This window comes from Neoarius graeffei, chromosome 8 (genome assembly GCF_027579695.1).
Source record: "Neoarius graeffei isolate fNeoGra1 chromosome 8, fNeoGra1.pri, whole genome shotgun sequence".
Lineage (NCBI taxonomy): Eukaryota > Metazoa > Chordata > Actinopteri > Siluriformes > Ariidae > Neoarius > Neoarius graeffei.
The window spans coordinates 84,236,351-84,262,173 of NC_083576.1; the positions used below are offsets into that span (position 1 = coordinate 84,236,351).

General features: G+C 40.6%; 1 protein-coding gene across 1 annotated transcript in view; it reads left to right on the forward strand.

The window, feature by feature from the left end:
• The first annotated feature begins 6,179 nt into the window (after window positions 1-6,179).
• LOC132890963 (zinc finger protein 345-like) overlaps window positions 6,180-25,823 on the forward strand; it is a 32,452-nt gene continuing 12,808 nt past the window's right edge. Inside the window, exons 1-6 of the mRNA XM_060928375.1 lie at window positions 6,180-6,350; window positions 8,760-8,832; window positions 13,556-13,733; window positions 20,094-20,365; window positions 23,392-23,459; window positions 24,016-24,206. Coding sequence (XP_060784358.1) covers window positions 8,770-8,832; window positions 13,556-13,733; window positions 20,094-20,365; window positions 23,392-23,459; window positions 24,016-24,206 — 772 coding nt within the window. The 5' untranslated portion in view covers window positions 6,180-6,350; window positions 8,760-8,769. The remainder of the gene's footprint in view (window positions 6,351-8,759; window positions 8,833-13,555; window positions 13,734-20,093; window positions 20,366-23,391; window positions 23,460-24,015; window positions 24,207-25,823) is intronic.

Sequence of the window (25,823 nt, forward strand, 5' to 3'; positions counted from 1 at the left end):
AAACATGCACAAAAATAAATAAATAAATAAATAAATAAAATGAAAATAGAAAAGAAAGAAAATGAAATAAAAAAGCTTAGATATTTATGAAGTGTATATATTACGGAAGCGTATTAGGGCCACTTGGAGAAAATATTTTTTTCTAAATTCCGAGATTAAAAGTCGGAAATTTCAAGCAAAAATTCAAAATTTTCGAGAAAAAAAGTCGAAATTTTTGAGAAAAAAGTTGAAATTTTCGAGATTAAAAGTCGAAATTTTCGAGATTAAAAGTTGAAATTTTCGAGAAAAAAAGGCAAAATTTTCTAGATTAATTGTCGAAATTTTCGAGAAAAAAAGTCGAAATTATGACATACAAAGAACGCATGCTCTAACTGCTGCCATGGCAACGAATGGCCACCAGAAAGGTAAGTCATGGAAAGTGGCTGCCAACCGGCCTGGTCCTGAACATGTGAACTTTGCGACGTTGACTCTGAATGCAAGACACAAGGGATGCAGTTGAAAGGTAAGATTATCATTCTGTTCTGTTTGATGTTACATTGCATTGTGAATATGGTTAAGGGTACGCAATATCAATTAGGATCAGAAGTGACACTTACTACCATGCAGGCTGCATGCTACAACCACAAGGCGTACTGCTAGTTTAGAAACCTGGACATGACACTACCCTTAGTAGCCGATCATGTCCGAGTGCTAAACGTTTGTGCGTACAGTGAAACGACGCAATTGGTGTCCGTATAATGACTGCAGAAACCCGTTTAATCTAGCTAGTATTGCTAATATTATGCTAACGCCACTACAGTGGGCCTGAGCCTCGTCTGTAGAGCAGAAGGGTTTCCAAGTCACCTCTAATATTTCAATCTAGAGACATCAAACATATAATTTGCCTCGGCAGGCTAGATGAATAATTCCACTTGTACCTACCTGAAGTGTCATGAGTCCAGGAGTTAAATTCCTATTAAATGTTTTCTGGTGAGATTAGCCCACTGAATTGTTTTCGTTTTGGATTAATTGGCTATGAAAGTAGTTTAATCAAGGAAGATAACGTTAACCTAAATTTGGGCTCAGCATGGGATGACTTTTGATGTTATCAGGGAAACCTGTGGGGATAAGATGGAACAGGCATATCTGTCCATACAATGTGATAGTAAAATATTCTGATTTCTACAGAAAGTATCATATGTGAACGTTCTGTTATGACTTTTCTCAGTTTAACGCACTGATTTTCATATTTTCCTGTATGAAGTAGTGTTATCACACATGAAAATTAAATACATGATGTCAGAAACACTTTGCAAATATCTGGTGCTACTCAAATTCTTCAGTGTTATAATTTAATGCACTTGATCTGAGAATTCATAATGTATGTATTTATTGTAGATTGATTCCAGCATCATAAACCTAATGACAGATGACCAGCTAAGGGAATATCTGCCTTCCTATGGTGACCGACTGGCTGTTTTTGGATACTGCAGACGGAAGGAAAAAGAACCCAGAAGTCACAAGTCAAAGGTCTTTGAGCGGCTTAAAGCAAAGATTGCAGGGGAAAAAGCTGATCGTGTGTCTGAGAGTGAGTGTCAAACCACAGTAAGAAATGCTCAGAAGAATGAGAGAAAAATTGAATTGGGATGGTTGCATTTTAGGAAAGGGGAATTTGTGCAGGTACAAACCAAAAAAGGAGGTGGAACCAGAAAAATGAGTGTTCAGAAGGAAAGTAAAAAATCAGACTTGATTGATAAAGCTGTGCAGTTGTTTTTTCCAGGTGGAAGAAATGCAGATGGGAAGCTTGATGATTTTGACTGTGAGTTAACTGACTTTCAGCAGCATTCACTAGATGTTAGTGTCACCGCCTTGTTGACTTTTTTTTTTGTATTTTGTTTTTGAGTTTACTTTACACACTTTAAGTGGCATGCTGCAGAGAATTGTGAATACCTGTTGTGTGCTTTAAGGACAACAAAATGCCTTCTAATAATGGATGAGGCCTACTGTTGTTGTTTTGTCTGCCTGGGAAGAGTTATCAGCAGAAAATTCCAGTTATCTTTATAAATAATTTCAGATGAGATGTCATGGATTTTAGTCGGAATTACCAATGTATGACTACTTGTTTACATTTCTCATGGCAACCACTGTTTTACTCCATACAGTTGCTGTTAACAAAAAAACCATCTTACTTTTGAAGGCTTCCTTCTGTAAAGATTTTAAGGTGGCATTACAGTTCCAATGAAATTATATAGTTTTGCAGTCTTTGTATTGTGATCTTTTAAATATCTGAATAAATAATTCAGTTAAAACTTGTTAGGATTTTGCATTTTTATTCATATTTGCAAATGTTGAATGGTAGAACAAAATAACTTGACTGCTAATACATTTGATGTGAAAATAAGAAGCTACATCTTTTAAAGCAGGTATTACAAGTAAAAAAAATACATTTTAATTGGCAATCAGTTAAACTGCAATATTTCAAATTGTGAATAAAATGGGCAAAGGAAAAAAAACAAAAAGACATCTCTGAAATGGCCTGTGCCTGTTGAGGTGTCCACGACCATGGCAACCTTGACATCATGTGTATCTTGTTGTGGATGTTACGGGATGCTTGAATACAGTACTATCTCATCTTACAACAGGTCACAAGACCACGTCCAATAAAATTAATGATTTACACCAAGATCATTGTTTATCAGCTGTCTGAGTGTGAGATACAGGTTAACTGTTTCAAACACATTTGTTAATGACAGATTATGCTCTGACATTAGGTCCACACAAATGTGAAACACATCCTCATCACATGGAAAGTCTTTGAACATACACTCTTCAAGGCAGACTTCAACTTTCTCCAGGTCCACATTCTGCAAATAGTCTCTGCCTCCGTACAGCTGAGGGACGTCCATGAGGTGAACGAGAGTTGTGGACTTGACGGATTCTGTGGTCATTCCAAGTCGATACAACCCCATCAACTTCTTCCTAGAGATCAGACATAATATTCAGTATATAAATTCTGTATCACAGTTTCAGTAACAGTATCCTGATTATTTAAGATGGAGTGGTTGAAATGGTTTCATTTGGGTGGGAGAGAGGGTGGGCACAATACAAACAAACCAGGAGTGTTGAAGTGGGAGGCAAAGTGGGATTCATTATCCAGGACCCAGTAGTAGGGGCCCTGGGCTAGGGATGGGACGGTTTTTTAGGCCGAGGCACTATTGTGTAATGCCATGTGTAACAAATTCTCAGATCAAGTGCATTAAATTATAACACTGAAAAATTTGAGTAGCACCAGATATTTGCAAAGTGTTTCTGACATCATGTATTTAATTTTCATGTGTGATAACACTACTTCATACAGGAAAATATGAAAATCAGTGCGTTAAACTGAGAAAAGTCATAACAGAACGTTCACATATGATACTTTCTGTAGAAATCACAATATTTTACTATCACATTGTATGGACAGATATGCCTGTTCCATCTTATCCCCACAGGTTTCCCTGATAACATCAAAAGTCATCCCATGCTGAGCCCAAATTTAGGCTAACGTTATCTTCCTTGATTAAACTACTTTCATAGCCAATTAATCCAAAATGAAAACAATTCAGTGGGCTAATCTCACCAGAAAACGTTTAATAGGAATTTAACTCCTGGACTCATGACACTTCAGGTAGGTACAAGTGGAATTATTCATCTAGCCTGCCGAGGCAAATTATATGTTTGATGTCTCTAGATTGAAATATTAGAGGTGACTTGGAAACCCTTCTGCTCTACAGACGAGGCTCAGGCCCACTGTAGTGGCGTTAGCATAATATTAGCAATACTAGCTAGATTAAACGGGTTTCTGCAGTCATTATACGGACACCAATTGCGTCGTTTCACTGTATGCACAAACGTTTAGCACTCGGACATGATCGGCTACTAAGGGTAGTGTCATGTCCAGGTTTCTAAACTAGCAGTACGCCTTGTGGTTGTAGCATGCAGCCTGCATGGTAGTAAGTGTCACTTCTGATCTTAATTGATATTGCGTACCCTTAAACATATTCACAATGCAATGTAACATCAAACAGAACAGAATGATAATCTTACCTTTCAACTGCATCCCTTGTGTCTTGCATTCAGAGTCAACGTCGCAAAGTTCACATGTTCAGGACCAGGCCGGTTGGCAGCCACTTTCCACGACTTACCTTACCGGTGGCCATTCGTTGCCATGGCAGCAGTTAGAGCATGCGTTCTTTGTATGTCATAATTTCGACTTTTTTTCTCGAAAATTTCTACTTTTTTTCTCGAAAATTTCGACTTTTTTTCTCGAAAATTTCGGGTTTTTTCTTGAAATTTCCGACTTTTAATCTCGGAATTTAGAAAAAAATATTTTCTCCAAGTGGCCTTAATACGCTTCCATAATATATGGTATGTAGTATATATTTATTTTGTAATTAAATATTTATATAGATATTTATGAAGTGTATATATATATATATATATATGGTATGTAGTATATATTTATTTTTGTAATTATATATTTATATAGATATTCATGAAGTGTATATATGGTATATATTTTTATAGGTGTATCAATGTAGTTTGGATTTCGGGGTAGTTAAAAAGGGGTGGGAAATTAAAAAAGTATTGTACTTCTTCCCACTCCTTTTTCGAACAATGTGCAGTGTTTTGTAATGTCTTAGCTCTTTATGTTATTTATTTATTTATTTATTTATTTCTCGTTTTCTTTCTTTTGTATGTACAAATAGTTACATACATTTTTTTATACATGTTCGTAATAAAATAAATTAATTCATTCATTCAACATTGGAGAAAGCGCTAACATTGATGATTTGCTTTCTTAAAACAGCAAGTAATATGGTTGGTGTTATAGATTTAACCAAGTACTGTGTGTGAGATGCGTTTTATGATCTGTGGCAGTAACTCAAGAAATCCTCCAGCATCTCTCTGTGTTGCTCCTCACCCTGCTGCCCTGAAGAGACGACACCATTTCAGCACCTCTGTTTTGGACCGCCACATGTAGCGTGGTCACTGGTTGGAGCCGGAGAACTACACACACAGCTGACTCCACTCAAGTGATGCCACTCTCTGCTCTCCTTCAGCAGCAAGGGGAGTACAAATCAGTGCTGCAACCAAAGAGGTCAGTGCTCCTGAGATCCAAAAGCTTGCTGATTCCTCTCTCCCCTCTATCTCCAGGCAACAAGGCCTGCAATGAAGACGATGACAAAGAAACACCTTTTTCCACGAGAGCTCCCGCTGCAAATCCTGACCCGCTGCAGGTTCTCGACCTGTCACGCTGCTGCTGAATTCCATCGGTGGACATACAGTGGTGCTTGACAGTTTGTGAACCCTTTAGAATTTTCTATATTTCACACAAGTCCTAAAAGTAGATAAAGAGAACCCAGTTAAACAAATGAGACACAAATATTATACTTGGTCATTTATTTATTGAGGAAAATGAACACCTGAACACCGGGACCCTCTCCACACAGGCCCCGTTGATGATGAGTGGCTGGATGTCAGCTTTGTTTTTCCTAAAGTCAATAACCAGCTCCTTTGTTTTGGTGGTGTTGAGGAGCAGATTGTTGACTTTGCACCACTCTGACAGCCGGTCCACCTCGTCCCTGTATGCTAGCCTTGAACTTTAATTTTATTTATTTTAATTTATTTTATGGGCGGCACGGTGGTGTAGTGGTTAGCGCTGTCGCCTCACAGCAAGAAGGTCCTGGGTTCGAGCCCCGGGGCCGGCGAGGGCCCTTCTGTGCGGAGTTTGCATGTTCTCCCCGTGTCCGCGTGGGTTTCCTCCGAGTGCTCCGGTTTCCCCCACAGTCCAAAGACATGCAGGTTAGGTTAACTGGTGACTCTAAATTGACCGTAGGTGTGAATGTGAGTGTGAATGGTTGTCTGTGTCTATGTGTCAGCCCTGTGATGACCTGGCGACTTGTCCAGGGTGTACCCCGCCTTTCGCCCGTAGTCAGCTGGGATAGGCTCCAGCTTGCCTGCAACCCTGTAGAAGGATAAAGCGACTAGAGATAATGAGATGAGATGAGATTTATTTTATATTACTTGTATTTATATGTTTTATTTATATTGATTTGATGTGTTTAAATACGCTTTATCAATTAATAAAGTAGTAGACCAGGTGGGGGCAGTAAAGCGCCTCGGTGCTCCTCCAACCGCCAGAGAACATTGGAGAAGAAAAAGCCTCTGCATGTGTTTCTTGTTGGAAAATCTGAAGATAACAGCGGCAATCATTATATTAAATATTTCGAATAAAATTTCCAGTGGAGGTTATATCTGGTACAATTAAGAATAGACCTGCATTGTTTTGCTTACGTTTGAAGATTCACTGCGCTTTAAACCCTGAGGTAAGTTAAAATAAAGCTGTGAGGTCGAATCCCACATGGGTGTCCATTGTTCAAGTCCACTCCATTCAGTATGAGAGAATGCTTTTCAAAACTCTTTTGGGGGAGAAAAGTGCGTGAAAGACATTTTCAGTTGGCCGAGGGTCTGATGCGCGGCTGAAACGATAAAAACAGTGGATCCCAATTAATTGCAAACCATTTCAGATTTATACAATTAAAGAGTTTTTGAATTGTTGATATTGTTCTATCAGTTACTGTAGGTGATGGGATTCATGTGTCAGGCCTGAGAGAGCTCAGAGTGAAAAATCTGAAATAATACTCATATTGAATTTTAATATAATAACAATGAAAGGGAAGTCTTGAATCAGATTTTGAGCTGAAAAATCTCCTGCCTGAATATTGTATGCATACAGAGACCCACAGAAAATAACACAAGCAATGCTTTAGAAGAATGTTTATCATTTCTTAAAATAGTCACAGTGAATGAAAGTATTATTGGATTGCATCAAATGTTTTCCTTCTGTAAGCTCATGTAAAAATACAGAGAACTAGAATATTTTATATATATATATATATATATATATATATATATATATATATATATATATATATATATATATAAATAAATTTTAATAAGATTTGACCAAAATAGTAACAACTCAATTCCGTAAATACTGCGCTGTCTTAGTACGACTAAAATGCATCTCTCTCACTAAACACTTTCCAACAGAATTTTTAAAAAGCACTAGAAATCCTATCAAAATCCTATCGGAATGCATCAAAGGAATTTGCTCATTTGCAAACTTTGACTGAAAGTTTTCAAACAAAATGGCACGGTGGTGTAGTGGTTAGCGCTGTCGCCTCACAGCAAGAAGGTCCGGGTTTGAACCCAGCGGCCGGCGAGGGCCTTTCTGTGTGGAGTTTGCATGTTCTCCCCGTGTCCGCGTGGGTTTCCTCCGGGTGCTCCGGTTTCCCCCACAGTCCAAAGACATGCAGGTTAGGTTAACTGGTGACTCTAAATTGACCGTAGGTGTGAATGTGAGTGTGAATGGTTGTCTGTGTCTATGGCTACATCCACACGACAACGGCAACGAGATGTTATTAAAAAAAATATCGCGTCCACATGGGCAACGGATCAGTAAAATATCAGGTACATATGGCAACGCAGCGCTTGCTGAAAACGATGCAATACACATGCCACACCTCTAGGTGCGCTGTAAGACGGTCCCATCGGAGACACCAGGACAATAGAAGAAGTAAGGACGCATGCACATAAACTATTATGCGCGAGACTTCATATTAGCCACAAAGTCAGGAAAATCTGTTCGTAAAGTTACGTTATAATGACCAAATACAATGAAAAGTATTTTTCCAGTCTCACCTGTGAAAGGTAATCCCATGTGATCTCGTTTGGACGGTAAACCTGTTGGTACAGTTAAACGCAGCACATAAATGAGGCATCTTTATTCTCCGCTTTGCCCCATCCAATATGGTGGCGAGGATGACATATGATTCTACGCGGAAGGCAGCGTCTTTAATGGTCCGGAATAAATTGAATGCTACACGTTGATGGATTAATTTGTTGTTCTACGCCCTTTTTGAGGAATGTATTGTAGGACTTAAACCAACATCTGAAGAGGTGAAATTGCTCCCTTTTTTTCCCTATTTTTGCTGGCGGGATTGACTCTGCCTTAAGGGCAGAGTCTCTCTCTCTCTCTCTCTCTCTCTCTCACACTTTGCACCATTACACAATAAATATTCACAGTGAAAATATTTTGTAAGCGCGTTTCATGAAGCAAGTTATAGGATTTGTTGACAACTCGCATCGAGTTCGTTACACTTCTACCCGGCGTGAAGCACTGACAGTCATGTGGTTGTGACGTCATCGTAAACAAATCCATTCTACTCATCCAGACGACTTCGCAACGGCGCCGTTGCCAGATCTTTCCACTCTGGAACCCGTTCTCAAAAGATTTCGTTTTGGGGCACCCAAAACGCCGGTGCCGTGTGGACGCCAGGCCGAAACGATAAACAGTTTTATCAGATTCACCTGAATCCGTTGCCGTGTGGATAGGGCCTATGTGTCAGCCCTGTGATGACCTGGCGACTTGTCCAGGGTGTACCCCGCCTTTCGCCCGTGGTCAGCTGGGATAGGCTCCAGCTTGCCTGCAACCCTGTAGAACAGGATAAAGCAGCTACAGATGATGAGATGAATATGAAATCGTGAATATACAATAGATAAAAACAATTCATATAGATTTAGTTAACTAACCTAGATTTTGTAGCTTTGTTTTTGTTTAACTTTTTCACAATAAAAAGCATTAATATTGAGGTTTCCAAGTTCATGAACAGTTATACATAATCGAAATCTCAAACACGTTGTTCTTAATAGTATTAATAATCTTTTTTTAGAGCTGTTATAATGAGTTCAGCAGGAAACAGACAGTGCTCCTCTAGGATGTCTCAGTCTCCTGATCTCTCACAGGTAAAGCTCAATAATGATTTGTGTTGCAAAAACAATAACAGTATGATGTTAAAGTTTGACCAGTGTTTGTCTTTTGCTGCCTCGCTTCACTGCCAGCCTACAAGCTGTCCTGCTAATCACACAGAACCTAATATATAGATTTAGTCACTGCCTAAAAGCGAAGCTCCCATCTGTTTCTGGGTTGTAGAATCTTCCATCATAGCCAGTCTCTTTTGCTTTATTTCTTTACTGGCTAGCACTGGCCACTAGGTGGTGTGTATGACTGGTAATTACTAAGACTGGCCACTAGGCGGTGTGTATGACTGGTAATTACTAACACTGGCCACTAGGCGGTGTGTATGACTGGTAATTACTAACACTGGCCACTAGGTGGTGTGTATGACTGGTAATTACTAGGGCTGTAACGATACACCCAACTCACGATTCGATTAGTATCACGATTTTTGACCCACGATTCAATACACCCATGATTTTTTTTTAAATATATTTTTTTAACGTAGTAAATTTGACTTATTAACATTTACTTACTTACATTAACTATTTAATAACAAATAATTCAGACCACTGCAGAGAATGAGTAATATGTATGCAAAAATGAACAAATGTATATCCAAAGATTGTTTTATTTCTCAAAATAATACTGTTGAGCCGGAAGCTCTGGTTTTTTCGCTTCTGAAAAAGTCATTTTTCCAAATCGTGTAAATCCGTTAAGATTTTTTTTGGGGGGGGGGGGGGTATAGACCCTTCCCACGTGACGTCACGACAAACGCGGCCGCCATTTTGGGCATGAACTACCAGTAGTCTACCACAGCCAACAACGAGGAACGACGGCGAAGCATCGAAAGGAATATAGCCATCAAAGAAAGGTTTTACTTTCAGCAAGACTTCCATCATGCCATTATATTGTTGTGCACCTGGATGTAGTAACCATCAACACACAAGGCAAGATTTATCATTTTATCGGATCCCGACAGATGCTGACCGACGGAGAAGATGGATGGTCTCTAAAATATTGGCAAAATGATGTTTATTGACATAGCAATCGTGTGTAACGGGAAGCATTTGCATATCCGAAGTGTTGTGTTTACATCAAAGATAAAATAAACCGATATGACAACGACTGCTGCTGTCAGGTTGGGGACACAAACTAGTAGAAAGGAAGTGTGCCAACAGACTTCCTTTGTGGTCGATTCTGCTTTAAGGTAAGATGCATTTAATTATTCGTCTGCTGTGGGTTTTGAATCGGTAGCCTGACCGATTCGTTCATGTTTGTGGTGCCATTTGTTTGTTGACGCATGTTGAAATGGAAGATTGGTTGTTGACATGATTTCCAGTGATGCTTTGGTGCTGCTGTGGATCAGATGTGTTGAGTAGCCTGACTGTTTTTTTTTTCTTGTGTGTGGTATCATTGTTGACGCGAGGTTGTTTTTTGAACATGCCAATGCGGACATGATTTCCCCTGATGAGTTATGACTTCAGACGCGATGCGTGTGTGGAGGTGTGGAGTCCGCGTGATGTGTGTAAGATAGGCTTCTCATGTGTTTGGAGATCCGCGCTCTGAGACAAGCGCAAGCACCCCCCCCCCCCCCCCCCCCCGAAAGTATCGGCATAGTTCGAACACTGGGTTGGAGAAAGTAATGGCAAATAGTGAGTGCACAAACCATAGAAGGTAAACTGTACACAGCGCCAGGGCAGTGTGATGGTATGTCGACTTTTAGATTGTGTTAGCTTATCAATGAACACACTCGTCACTCGACGAGTTTCACGTCTTTACGACGGATACTTAAATGTGCGTTAGGTATTATTGTTGCAGTCTAAAGGCCAATTTATGCTGACAACGCAGCCCTCGCAGATGGCGTCTGCGTAGCCCCCCCTTCGCAGACGCTCTGCGCGCACTTCGCAAAAATTGTGACCACCGCAGAAGCCTCGCAGACAGCCTCGCAGACGACGGCTCTGATTGGTCCACTCTACATCCGCTGTACACGCACTTCCGCTTCCCTACTTTCCCGGTCTGGTTTGTTTTCACGACCGCCATTTTTAAAAACACGAGCGAAGATGGAGCAGCACGAAGAGCGGTTGATCGAGGAAGTGAGGAAGTACATGCATCTATACGACTCCAGTTCTAGTCATTATAAGTAACCAGAGGATAAACACTCCACTAACCACACCCACCAACTACTCCTAGCGATTTCGCGACTTCGCGCTCCCGTGTGTTGTGGCGGTGAATAACATCGCGCACGCCTATTACTCCCCGCTCAACGATAAATTACAACTGTCTGCGAAAAGCTATCTGCGAAAGCCTCGTCGCAAGAGCATGCAGAGGCCCTAAGCAGTCATTGCAGCAGTTAGATGAGCGAGAACCGAAAGGGTCTGTGCCATAAACCGTTATTTCTTCATGTCCAAAATGGCGGTCGTGTTTACGAAGGTCACGTGAGTGAAAAGGGTCTATGGGGTGGCTCTCTCACTGTCTCACTCTCATAGGGCCAATGATTTTCTGTGATTGCGGAAAACAGATGGAAATTACGGAATTTTTATAGTGAAACATTGCTCGCGTGTCAAAGTGTAACTGCCGCAGAAGGCTTCTGCGTAACTGCTGCTAACGCCCAAGCAGACATGCCTTTCCGGTCAAGGCAGCTTTGTTGGTGATTGTGATTGGCTTGTGGCACACCTAGCCAGCCAATGAGCTGCTTGTTTACAGATTCGCTCCCCGTGTTGCAACCAGAATGGCGACCGCTTAAAAGAAACGAATGCTCTGGTGGCCAGTGTTGCCAGATTGGGCGGTTTTAAGTGCATTTTGGCGGGTTTTGAACATATTTTTGGCTGGAAAACGTCAGCAGCATCTGGCAACACTGCTGGTGGCCAAGGACGCCATATGGTTGCCAGTGGCGAGTGTGGACGTTGCGTGACTCGCAGAAGATTGTCGCAGGTTGGCGAAAAAACGACTGACGAATAGATATAAAAAATAAAAGTAATTTAAGTAAGTTTAAAATGTAATTTAAATAAAAAGTAAAGTATTCATAAATTGAAGTTTGGAAGCACCTCTGTTTTTGGGCTGAGGAGAAGTTTGAAAGGGTGAACCGCGATTCTGCCTTCTTGTATCTCGACACGGATCGTGGCTCTGCGTATCGTGATTTCGATTTCGATACGCGTATTGTTACAGCCCTAGTAATTACTAACACTGGCCACGAGGCGGTGTGTATGACTGGTAATTACTAACACTGGCCACGAGGCGGTGTGTATGACTGGTAATTACTAACACTGGCCACGAGGCGGTGTGTATGACTGGTAATTACTAACACTGGCCACGAGGCGGTGTGTATGACTGGTAATTACTAACACTGGCCACGAAGCGGTGTGTATGACTGGTAATTACTAACACGGGCCACGAGGCAGTGTGTATGACTGGGAATTACTAACACTGGCCACTAGGCGGTGTGTATGACTGGTAATTACTAAGACTGGCCACTAGGCGGTGTGTATGACTGTAATTACTAACACTGGCCACTAGGCGGTGTGTATGACTGGTAATTACTAACACTGGCCACTAGGCGGTGTGTATGACTGGTAATTACTAACACTGGCCACTTGGCGGTGTGTATGACTGGTAATTACTAACACTGACCATGAGGCGGTGTGTATGACTGGTGGGACACGGACAAACCACAAAAAATTGACTCGATGGGTTTACCATTTTTTCTTAGGTATGGTGCTCTGCTCATAATGCATAAAGCCCTGCTCACACTACAGCTCGCAATGGGTTTCTGAATACTTGGCAATGAAAAATTGGTAGCATCGCCACCAATCGTGCGATGCAAGGCAAATGTTCTCCGAGTTTCACGAGGTGTGTATCTGCTTCGTGAGTGGCCCAAAATGTTGCAAAAAATGTCAATGCATGCGTTGAAATTTGGTGGCAATGTTTTCATCAGCAAACTAAGCAGCGAATACTCACGGATGGGTTTGGGAATACTAACTGAAGCTCAGAGAACCTTCTTTGAGCCTCTTGATTTGCATTTGACTCGAATCCACGTCCCCAGTGCTTACAGGAGATTCATCGGCATAGCCTAATCTTCCCCGAGACTTAAAAAGCGCGTTGTGCACGCTCTTGGGACCCAATTATAATGGAAAACGCCTGATGCTGATTTGAGCACAATCAGGACATGCATATCAGGATGCTGTTTTCACAGAGGCTTTGTAAAGTATTTTGTCAGGGATGTGGCATTTGACAGATGTCAGTGCAAGATGCATGTTTGTTAGCAGGTGTAATGTTTACAAAAACAAAACACAAATGAAACCAGAAGCAAAACAGAAAGCAGAGTATTTAACCAGAGTCATAATCATGGCTAGAAACAACTGTGACACTGATGATGATACTTCGCAAAGTTTCTGTGAAAAGTGTCCTCATATGCATTTGCACTCAGATCAGTATCAGGTGTTTCTCATAATGACTGGGTCCCACGATCACGCACAACGCACTCCGTGAGTGTGCGTGGCCGCGCAACCTGAACCAGACTCAAGTGTGCAAAGATGTGACAGTCAAGTGTTCGCCTGCTGTGTGACCACAACTTTTAGCTCACCTGTACATTGTCAAGCATCGCCACCAAAACGCCTCATTTTAATCGATAACCCATTGCAAAGCATTGCAAGCTGTAGTGTGACCGTAGCGTAATGAAAAAGGAAATCTAAAGTCTTTTCTGAATAACTGTTATTCTTGTTTGATCTTTAGCTGTATGAAGACGTGAAAATTGAGATTTCAGATGGAGGGACATCCGAAGTGTCAGGAGTCTGTGTGAAGAAAGAGGAGACACTGGAGTTGAACATCTACAACCATGAAAACAACCTCGAAAACCCACCTGAAGTTCTCTCAATTAAAGAGGAAGATCCTGACAATAAAGACTACCTCTGTACGAGATCAGGAGCTCAGTAACACTCTCACTGATTATTCTACCTGACACAGTATCTAGTGCACTGAAAGTATAATAGTGGGTTATTTGGGATGTAGCCTCTGTTATAGATAATTTAATCACCAAATTATGACTAAATGAACTTGCATGGTTTTTATGTTTTTAGAGAGTTTAATATCATATGTAGGAGTAAGGAAAACTAAATACCGTATTTTCTGGACTATAGAGCGCACCTGTATATAAGCCGCATCCGCTCTATTTTTTAAAAAAAATTTAAAAAAAGATATACAAGCCGCACCGGGCTATAAGCCGCAGATATCTATGTTGAAAAATTAGATATTTACTGCATGTACAGAACGATTTTGTACTGTAAATGTACATGTATGTACCTGAACAGATTTTTTCCGAACAGTGCCTTTTAACACGGCAGCAACTTTGCTGATTAAAACGGAACAGAACCAAGAGAAAATAACCGGTATTTATTTACCTTCATTTCTCCTGTTTGAAACCACAAGTCACTTTAATCATCTTCGCTGGATTTGAAAATAATTACCAGTTAGTAATTTGTCGTGCGTGTTCTAGCTGCTAAAGATCTGCTAATTCTTCTTTGCATTGATTTTTCGTCTATCTTATTTTTGATTCTACTTCCGGTTAGAGCGCCCCTAGCGGTGGAAGAAAAATCCACAGAATAGCCGCACCTTTGTATAAGCCGCATGGTTCAAAACCTAGGAAAAAAGTAGCGGCTTATAGTCCAGAAAATACGGTAATTTTTTTCTTTAAATACATACATTTAAATAGTTACCCCTACATTTGCTCCAGAACAACACTGGTTTCCAGCTCCATGGATGTCAGGGCTCGTGCAGGTCCTTGAACTCCTTGAAAAGTGCTGGAATTTGAAAACTCATTTCAAGGGCACTTGAAACTCTTTGAAAATAGGAAAAATTCCTTGAAAAATCATAAATACTCTTGAAAAAAATACTTAAATTCTTCCCATGTATTTAGGTGTAATAATAAATTAAATTAAAAAGGAAAAATTAGAGAATATAGAAAAACGATGACACGACTGTCATTTAAAATGAACACACTGGGCTTCCTGTGTTTTCGCACATGCACTTTGGTTCTCTGGTGCCATATTCAAATCAAATCAAATCAAGTTTATTTGTACAGCGCTTTTAACAATAAACATTGTCGCAAAGCAGCTTTACAGAATTTGAACGACTTAAAACATGAGCTAATTTTATCCCTAATCTATCCCCAATGAGCAAGCCTGTGGCGACGGTGGCAAGGAAAAACTCCCTCAGACGACATGAGGAAGAAACCTCGAGAGGAACCAGACTCAAAAGGGAACCCATCCTCATTTGGGCAACAACAGACAGCCTGACTATAATATTAACAGTTTTAACAGGTATAACCCTCAACTGTCCTCATGGGGCCGTCCTTCACAGGAGTGGGGCGATAAAACTCCGACCAGACCATATTGAATTCTCCTGTTGGGCCTGCAGGCGTGCACAAGGAGAGAGAGAAAGGCGTGCAAAAGGAGAGAGAAAGAGTGCTTGAATCATGATGTCAGTGATGAAATTTTCGCTATGCAAACAAGAAGGAGACGTATACTAGAAGATTCATTTCAACTGAAGGAGAGTGTTGACAAGCTGATGGAACTAGCAGAACAAGAACGCAAGATAGTGCATGTCACGAAAGCCAACAGCTTCAAGAGGACAATAAAGGATATGGAACTCGAGGCTAATGAGGTGAACGATAAAATTGAAGTGCTAAAGAAGAAGCTCAGGCGTTAACGTTTTTAATTTTGAGTGAACCAAATCGCTTAGCCGCAATGGTTACATTGCTATAACACAGAGACAGTTTGTTGCAAACAAATTCTGCTGTATACAGTTTTTTAGAAAGTTTTCCATGTTTAAATTTGTTGTTGAAATGTAACAGATTTCATCAGTGATGGTGTTTCTAACGATTGTTTTCGAAATCTGTTTTAAAATATAACAAGCAAAAAAAAAAAAGAAACGAATAAAATGTAACACCTGTGCAAAGGCCATGTTTTTTTTCTAATAACAAACGAAACAAAAGGCTCGGCTACCAAGCTTCGAACCATGAGCGACTTTAACGATCGTAAATTCCAAAACTAAACACCTCAAAAAACAAAGAAGACTAAATATAAACACAAACTATGTCGATATCATGGTTGTGAAACTGGTTGTGGAGGAATATTTTGGAAAGGTTTTTGCAACCCAAAATGCCAGTTTTCCCTCATTCAAAAGTTCAATGAAATGTTCATTATCCTGATTGTACCCATCATGATGTGGCCCTTGAAAATTTTGATTTTGGTCCTTGAATACTCCTTGAAATGTCCTTGAATGTTTTCACAAAAATCCTGCACGAACCCTAGATGTAATTATTTACAATATATGGCTAAAGTTTGTGCACCCCGACCATCACACGCATATGTGGTTATTCTCCAAACTGTTACCACAACATTAGAAGCACACAGTTGAATGTTTTTGCAAGCTGTAGCTTTCCAAATTCTCTTCACTGGAACTAAGAAGCCAAAACCTGTTCCAGCATGACGATGTCCCTGTGCACAAAGCAAGCTCCATGTGTGTCAAGTTTGGAGTGGAAGAACTCTAGTGTCCTGCACAGAACCCTGACCTTGAACCTACTGAACACCATTGGGATGAAGTGGAACACCAACTGCACCCCAGGCCTCCTCACCCAACATTAGTGCCTGACCTCATGAATGCTCTGGTGGAAAGTATTCCCAGAATAGTGTAGCTTAGTTGAAAAGCAAAGAGGATTGAATCTGGAATGAGATGCTCAACAAGCATTTGTGTGTGTGATGGTCAGGTGTCCAAATACCTGTATACAGGTTTAGGGGAATACTGGTGGTGCATCATCATGGTATCATGGCTCTAGGGTTGTGGATTTGATCCTGAGCTCAGATTGTCTGTGTTGAGATTTGCATGTTCTCCCCATGTTTGTGTAGGTTTCCTCTGAGTCCACTTGTTTCCTTCAGGTATGGGCAAATAGGCTATGCTTAAATTACCACTAGGTGTGAACAAGTTTGTTCATGTGTGGGTGCATGATTCCCTGCAGTGGACTGGCGTGAGTGTATTCTGGTTTACTCTTGAAGTGGGTGTTGCCTACACGTTAAAAAAATTTAATTTAAATGCCACTGGAAAAATGTGTAGATCTAGAAATGCCAGAAGTGTCAGCATGCTCAAATAGGGAAACAAGTGGTTTGTTTGTTTGTTTGTTTGTTTATTTGATTGATTGATTTGATATATACTTTTTATTCTGCACACATTTAGACCACTATAGACTCATGCACACCTGCAACATGTCATAGCAATGACTTCATGAATTTTTTCAATGACAAAATTGAAAATATCTGACAAATTTTAAACTAATAATTTAAGGCCAGACAAGTAGAGTAACTCTGTAGTTAACAATATAAATGATTTACCAATTAGAATATTTTACTCCCCTTAGAGAAATCGAACTAATTTCATTAATCTCCACATCAAAATCTTCAACTTCTGTACTAGATCCCTTACCTCTTCAAACAGATAATACCAGAAGCAATTGAACCTCTTCTAAAAAATAATACATTCTTCCTTTAGAATTGACTATGCACCCAAATTCTTTAAACTAACAATTGTCAAACCCCTGATTTAAAAAAAATCTGACCTCAACCCCTGTCAGCTGTCCGATTATAGGCCAATATCAAACCTCCCATTTATCTCCAAGATCCTAGAAAAAGCTGTGTCACAGCAGTTATGCTCCTATATCTACACAGGAATAACATCCATGAAATGTATCAGTCAAGATTTAGACCTCATCATAGCACTGGTTAAAATAGTAAACGACTTGCTGTTGGCATCTGATCAGGGCTGTGTCTCCCTGCTTGTATTGCCTGACCTTGGTGTAGCCTTTGAAACCACTGATCATTCCATTCTCCTGGACAGACTAGAAAATGTTATGGGAGTTAAGGGAACGGCCCTCTTCTGGCTCAGGTCTTATTTAACTGATCCCTATCAGTTTGTTGATGTAAATGGTGATTTTTCTAGACATACTGAGGTGAAGTTTGGTGTTCCACAAGGTTGTGTATTAGGTCCACTGCTTTTTTCTTTATATATATATATATATATATATATATATATATATATATATATATATATATATGTTACTTGTGGGTGATGATATTCGTAAGCATGGTATTAGTTTCCACTGTTATGCTGATGACACACAGTTGTATGTTTCTGCAAAGCCAGATGAGAGACATGAGCTTAATAAAATTGAGGAATACGTAAAGGATATTAGACACGGGATGCTTATTAACTTCCTTCTGCTGAACTCTGACAAGACTGAAGTACTTGTACTAGGACCACATGCAGGCAGAATTAGGTTTTCTGATTACACAGTACCTCTGGATGGCCTTTCTGTTTCTTCACGTGCAGCAGTAAAAGACCTCGGTGTAATCATTGACTCCAATCTTTTTTCATTTGAAACTCATATCGATAACATTACCCGGATAGCTTTCTTTCATCTCAGAAATATTGCTAAGAAATATAATGTCACTACATGATGCAGAAAAACTAGTTCATGCTTTTGTTACCTGTAAGTTGGATTATTGTAATGCATTACTGTCTGGATGTTCCAGTAAGTGTGTAAACAAGCTCCAGTTAGTTCAAAATGCAGCAGCAAGAGTCTTTACTAGAACTAGAAGATATGACTACATTATCCCTGTCTTATCCACACTGCATTGGCTCAAAATCAAATTTTGTGTTGATTATAAAATACTACTATTGACCTTTAAATCACTGAATGGTCTCGCACCACAGTACCTGAGTGAACTTCTGGTCCTTGACGTCAAAAGGTGCAGGCTATCTGCTGGTACCTCATATAGTGAAAGCTAGATCAGGGGGCAGAGCCTTTTCTTACAAAGCCCCACAGTTATGGAACAGCCTTCCAAGAAGTGTTCAGGACTCAGACACACTCTCGGTGTTTAAGTCTAGGCTGAAAACATATCTGTTTAGTTAAGCCTTTTGTTAATAGTTTTTAATTAGTTAAAGGAGTAGATCTGGAGGGTTCTCAGGAATAGAGTGTTTTGGTAAACTGGGATGTATGGATGCTGACACACACCCCACTCTCACTCGCTCACTCAGGTTTGTTGGTGGTGTAGTGGCTACTGCTTTATGTCCCAGGGCACCGTCATGTCTGTGTTACCTTCTGGCTCTCCCCTTTTAGTTATGCTGTCATAGTTAGGCTTGCTGGAGTCCCTGCTTGCACTCAGTGCAAAATGTATCCTGTTCTTATACTCGTACATTAGTTGATATTGGGCATACCTAACAAGCTGTGTTCCCTCACCCCTGTCTCTTCCCTCTGTCTGTCCCTCTGAGTTACTTGTCAATCCTGAGACACCAGTGGTGCTGACCTCTTCTGTTCCTCGGACTTGCCTGATCCATCCTGATGCCCTACGTCTGGCTGGAGTCTTATCTCGTAACACCTGTGGAGGACGGCCGTGTATGGACAGTTGAAAGTCACACTTGGAAGACGCACTGGACACTTACAGTAATACATTTATGTTTGAGGACTACAGTTGATTTGCTGACTTTAGGACTGCAGTTGTCATGAACAGTTTTGCATTCAAGTTTCCATCAATGAACAGTTTACAACTTCAACAAAACAGACTTCATGCTAAAACTATAATGAATTTCCTGGTTTCACAGTGAAACTTTGTGACTATATAGGATACAGTTATAGAAGTGAGTTATTTATAATCACGCTATGTGTTATCACCCAAATGAGGATGGGTTCCCTTTTGAGTCTGGTTCCTCTCGAGGTTTCTTCCTCATGTCGTCTGAGGGAGATTTTCCTTGCCACCGTCGCCACAGGCTTGCTCACTGGGGATAAATTAGGGATAAAATTAGCTCATGTTTAAAGCCTTAATTTTCTATAAAGCTGCTTTGTGACAATGTCTATTGTTAAAAGCACTATACAAATAAACTTGACTTGACAGTTATTTTTGTTTGTACCTGCCTGTGATTTCCTAACACATTGGTTGGCTAGATGGTTCTATTTCTCAAACGATCAACAAACAAGTAGGCTGATTTTTAAATCAGCCATGACCAGGCAGTTACTAAGGATGCATATTCATGTAACTTATGTTTGTATCCTGAAAGATCTCCTTCCTGGTGCACACATCTAGTCTCAACCAGCTGCTCCATTAACATTTCTGGCAAGCTTCTTGGGCTAATATTTATACAATTCTATTGTAAATGTTCTCATTTTACAAATACTTCTTACACGTTTGGGCATCATTTCTTCCCATTGTGTTTTTGCCACTCCCAGATTGTGAAGTTTGCAAATCCTTCTTCTTTCACAAGTGTGAGCTTCACGGACCACCCCTCTTCATCCCTGATACTCCTGTTCTCATGGGAGTTCCTGACCGAGCCAGGCAAACACTTCCTCCTAAACTAGAGATTCGGAAGTCCGGTATTCCTGACGCAGGCCTGGGAGTGTTTAATAAGGGGGAGACTGTTCCAGTAGGTGCACACTTTGGACCCTACCAGGGAGAGCTGGTGGACATAGAGAAAGCCATGAATAGCAGATACTCCTGGGTGGTGAGTTTGTTCTAAATGTGTTATAAAGATTTTTATCTTTTTACTTTTAAGAAACAAAATGTCACCACTGGATGAATGTAACTCCCAAGAATATCAATTTCTGCTTGGCAGTGATATGTGGAGACACTTCAAACACACTTTAAGGTCTGTCAAACTGCTGATAACTTGGTTCTACTTGTACAGTTCACTCTTAAATAATTTACATCAATTAACTGCAGGAAATCAAATGTGTGGGCTCTCACAACTCATAATCTAAAAGATTTCATGTAAATGAATAAGCTTAGCTTTTGCTCTACAAAACTCTGTAAAAGGCAAAGCTTAAAGAGAGCTCACTGTTACAAAATTAATAAATTAATGAAAGAGTGGGCGGCACGGTGGTGTAGTGGTTAACGCTGTCGCCTCACAGCAAGAAGGTCCGGGTTCGAGCCCCGTCGCCGACAAGGGCCTTCCTGTGTGGAGTTTGCATGTTCTCCCCGTGTCCGCATGGGTTTCCTCCGTGTGCTCCGTTTTCCCCCCACAGTCCGAAGACATACAGATTAGGTTAACTGGTGACTCTAAATTGACCGTAGGTGTGAATGTGAGTGTGAATGGTTGTCTGTGTCTATGTGTCAGCCCTGCGATGACCTGGCGACTTGTCCAGGGTGTACCCCGTCTAGTCAACTAGATGGGGTACAGCTAGTCTAGTCAGCTGGGATAGGCTCCAGCTTGCCTGCGACCCTGTAGAACAGGATAAAGCGGCTACAGATAATGAGATGAAAGAGTGCCCTCTCGGCTTAAGTGTTCAAGTGATGAAGCTCAGCCATTGCAGAATGTTGGCAGGACAAAAAAAAAAAAAAAGTGCTTTACAGTACATACAAATTCACACACAAGCTCTCATAGGATAAAAATATTTTGAAAATTAAATGAATTTTCATGAATACCAAGTCTTTTGTGTCCAGCTTGAGAAATGAGGCCCAAAAGACAAATGTTTGAATCTGGATCAGTCACCTATCCTGGACCAGAGGTATACTGAACTAAAGCTCACAAATACTTACAGTAAATGGATAGTACTTGTAGGTGCAATTCGTAATTAAGCGATCAATCTCATTAAATCAGTCTCATTTTCATTAAATCTCTCATGGAATCAGTCTCATTAAATAATACCTTTAATTTTGATGCTTAATAATAAATTATCAAACAACTAAATTATGCTATATTCCAAATTATTATGATCACTTACCATATTACACAACCTATATGCACCTTGGAATTCTTTGAGGTTAGGTGACTTCAAGGAGTATGGAAGCAACATGGACACAGTTTAACAGAATAATTGAATTTATTATAACAAAGATAAAAATGGATAATAGCAGTTGGAATCATTATATACAGATATGATGTGTGTGTGTGTGAGAGGCTTTATGACCACGTGTTTCTATGTACAGCAAGAGAGTTAGCTTTGGTTGCTAGCTAAGATGTTTGTGTCCATGTGGTGGACAAAGAGTTAGCCTGTGTGTGGCCTGAACAAAGAGTTAGCATGGATTGCTAGCTAGGGTGTGTTTGTGTGTGAGGCCTTGTGACCACGTGTTGGAGACAAAAGATTAGCTCTGTGTAGCTAACTAAGATGTGTGTGTGTGTGTGGAAACAAAAGAATTAGCTCTGGTAGCTAACGCCATGTGGTGGAGGCCTTGTGGTCCCTTGAGACAATACAATTAGCCCTGGATGCTAATGAGACAAAAGAATTAGCTGTAGGCTAATTTCACTAGCTTATAGCATTACTAAATCCACTGAAATCTTGATGCGGTCAAGATACGTGCAATAATGAAATTAAAGTGTTAGTCAGGAATAGAGAGAGCGAGCATGCAAAGCCTATCTATTAAAGAATTGAGAGATTAAAACAAAATAGAACAATCAGTTCAACACCGAGTGTCTACAGTGTACACAATTAAACCGTTCCTAAGTTTAAATTCACACTGCTTCATAAAAGCTAATTCCTAAGACTAGTTTATGCCCAAAATTTTCCAGTCTTACTTAGTATCTTGCCTCTACGCAAGATTATGAAGAGATGTTCCGAGTCTTTTGGAGTTTCACCGTTGTGGAGCACGTGAGTCGCTTCTATGGAAGGCAGAGGATTTCTTGGTCTGACGCGTGGTCGCTCGTGATGAAAAGAAAGTCTCTGATCAGACAATGTGCACAGTGATTTAATTAGAAGGATCCGGTCGCTTCTAATTTTAAATTAACTGCTTGGGCGGCAGTTTGTAACGTTACTGATAGACAAACAAAAAACCGGTTGTAACTCATCTGAGTTAGATCGCGCGATTCTGGATTTTTACCGGGGCCAGTGGTAAACAAAGAAATCGCGTTAAATCGTGGATCTTGCAAGAAAAAAAGAAAAGACGTCTTTATCTTGGGTTTGCTCGGCGGAGCGAGCGGTCCTCCTTATGTCCGTGTGCTGAGTTCACGCGGAGCCAAAAGAGACCGAGTTGGAAGTTTCCGGGTTACTTATTCCTTCATGGAGGATGTGACGTAGGTGATCCCGCCCAGGCATGACGTAGGTCAACGCGGAAGTTGGCTGATGGGAAATGTAGTTTCTTAAAGAGACGGGCTGCTGTAGTTCTAAAAGGGACTGTACCTACATACTTATGAAAAATATTTTCTACTTGTACAAAACCTATTTCATGACAGAACTGACATTAAAGTTTGTCTGTTTAGAGGCCAAAACACAAGGGACGGATATTTATCAGAGAGTCTGATTGAACAGCACAGCTTTGCCATGTCAAAGACAAAACCTTCGAGTAAAAACTTCCTTCACCTAAATTCTGATGTAAAGTCTTGCCTGCATTTTTTTAAGGTTACTAAATTCTCCTCGGAGGTTGTCAGCGTGTTCTGTGAAACTAAACATACAATAAAGAACTTTTTAATTCTGCCTTCATAATGCTTAATATAATATTGGCATGAGCCATTATTCTCATTCCTGTGTACGTCATTTAATTTGAAGGCATGGATTAAGTTAATGAAGAAAATATAAATGTGTAATTTTTCTACAGATATGCAGGAGCAGGCAGTGTGAAGAGTACATAGATGCCACAAGAGAAATGCATGCAAATTGGATGAGGTGAGGAATACACCAGTTGTTGGGTCTTTGCTTAGTCATTGGTTTTACAGTTCCTAATTTGTTGGAAGAACTTTTTCTTCCGGGGTAGCACGGTGGTGTAGTGGTTAGCGCTGTCGCCTCACAGCAAGAAGGTCCGGGTTCGAGCCCTGTGGCTGGCGAGGGCCTTTCTGTGTGGAGTTTGCATGTTCTCCCCGTGTCTGCGTGGGTTTCCTCCGGGTGCTCCGGTTTCCCCCATAGTCCAAAGACATGCAGGTTAGGTTAACTGGTGACTCTAAATTGACTGTAGGTGTGAATGTGAGTGTGAATGGTTGTCTGTGTCTATGTGTCAGCCATGTGATGACCTGGCGACTTGTCCAGGGTGTACCCCGCCTTTCGCCCGTAGTCAGCTGGGATAGGCTCCAGCTTGCCTGCGACCCTGTAGAACAGGATGAAGCGGCTAGAGATAATGAGAACTTTTTCTTCCTGTCACTGATATCTCCCCCATGCTTTTTCTTGGTCTGTAACTCTGATCTGATTTTTTTTTTACCTTTTCTGCCACTTTGCCTTATTGTTTTAGGTATGTGAATTGTGCTCGTAATGATGAAGAACAGAATCTTGTGGCGTTTCAGTATCGAGGGGGAATTCTGTATCGTTGCTGTCGACCCATTAATCCAGAACAGGAGCTCTTGGTGTGGTATGATGAGGAGTATGCCAAAGAACTAAGTCCTGCGTTTCACAAGCTCTGGAACAAAAAGTGTTCCATGAATGGTAAAGTACACCATACATACTGCAATTCATTTCACTTCGATTGAATTATTCACTGCCTGGCCAAAAGAAAGTCATCATTACCATTAAAATAAGCAAATACTAAAGAGGCTTTGTTTCAATAATTACTGCAGTGAGTCAAACGTTTCAGCTGGCAACAGTTCTTTAAACTCTAACTGATGCAGTGAGTAGCTTCTCATTTCTTAAACGATCATGTCGGAAGAATCCCATCGTCCAAAGTAAATGTTTTTCAGAAGGGCCAGTTTGTTGGCCTGCATCAAGCAAAGAAAATAATGAGATTGCTGACATTGGCGGCGTGGTGGTGCTGTCGCCTCACAGCAAGAAGTTCCTGGGATCGAGCCCAGCGGCTGACGAGGGCCTTTCTGTATGGAGTTTGCATGTTCTCCCCGTGTCTGCGTGGGTTCCTCCGGGTGCTCCGGTTTCCCCCACAGTCCAAAGACATGCAGGTTAGGCTAATTGGTGGCTCTAAATTGACCGTAGGTGTGAATGTGTGTGTGAATGGTTGTTTGTCTCTATGTGTCAGCCTTGTGATGACCTGGCGACTTTTCCAAGATGTACCCCGCCTCTCGCCCATAGTCAGCTGGGATAGGCTCCAGCTTGCCTGCGACCCTGTACAGGATAAGCGGCTAGAGATAATGGATGGGTGGAGGGGTTAATAACTGTCCAACACATTATTAAAACCTGGAAGGATAGTGGTGAAGGGATCAGGACACTTTTTCCAATGACCATTTTGTCCAAAGCCTTTTTCATACACACTTTCAATTATTTTATATGTGGTTACAATATGTGCAACAAGATCGAGATATAAACAAACCATAATTCATTTAAGGGAGTGCATTAAACAGGTTTATGACTGCGTCTCCCGTAATAAATGGAAATAAACAATTTTTTGTAAAGCAAAAAAGCTGCCGTAGTACGAGCACTTTGACACAAAAGAGCGGTGTAAGGGGGCGTAAACAAGTAGACCCTGACCATTACAGGCTGCTCTCCGAGCTTTGAGTCCAGTGAAGTTGTTTAATTCATCATATAGCCAGTCTTAATAAGGCCAACACAGACTTGATCAGTAAAATGTTTCAATAAGTATTTTATTAATTTAAAGGAGTGCATTAAGCAGGTTTATGACTGCATCTCCCTGTAATAAATGGAAACGTATGCCTAGTGATAGTGAGGTGACAATATGCGACAAATTGCTGTATATTTTTAAACCAATCCTCAAGAAGAATTCTCAATAGAATTTGACCGAAGCGGAAAACATTTTTGTAAAGCAAGCAAGCAACCCTTACCATTACAGGCTGCTCTCTGAGCTTTGAGTCCAGTGAAGCTGTTTAATTCATCGTATAGCCAGTCTTAATAAGGCGTGCACGCAGTCCAAGTCAACTTTATTGTCAATAATACCATATGTGCAGGACATACAGAGAATTGAAATTGCGTTTCCCTCTTATCTGCGGTGCAAACAGTAATAAACATGAAATATAAAATATAGGTACAAGATATAAACTTAAAAAAAAGGGGAGGGGTTATTTACACACACACAAGCTAAAGCTATCTCAGAAAAGACAGTGGCAATCCAGAAAGTGCAAATGTGGCAGTGTAAACAGA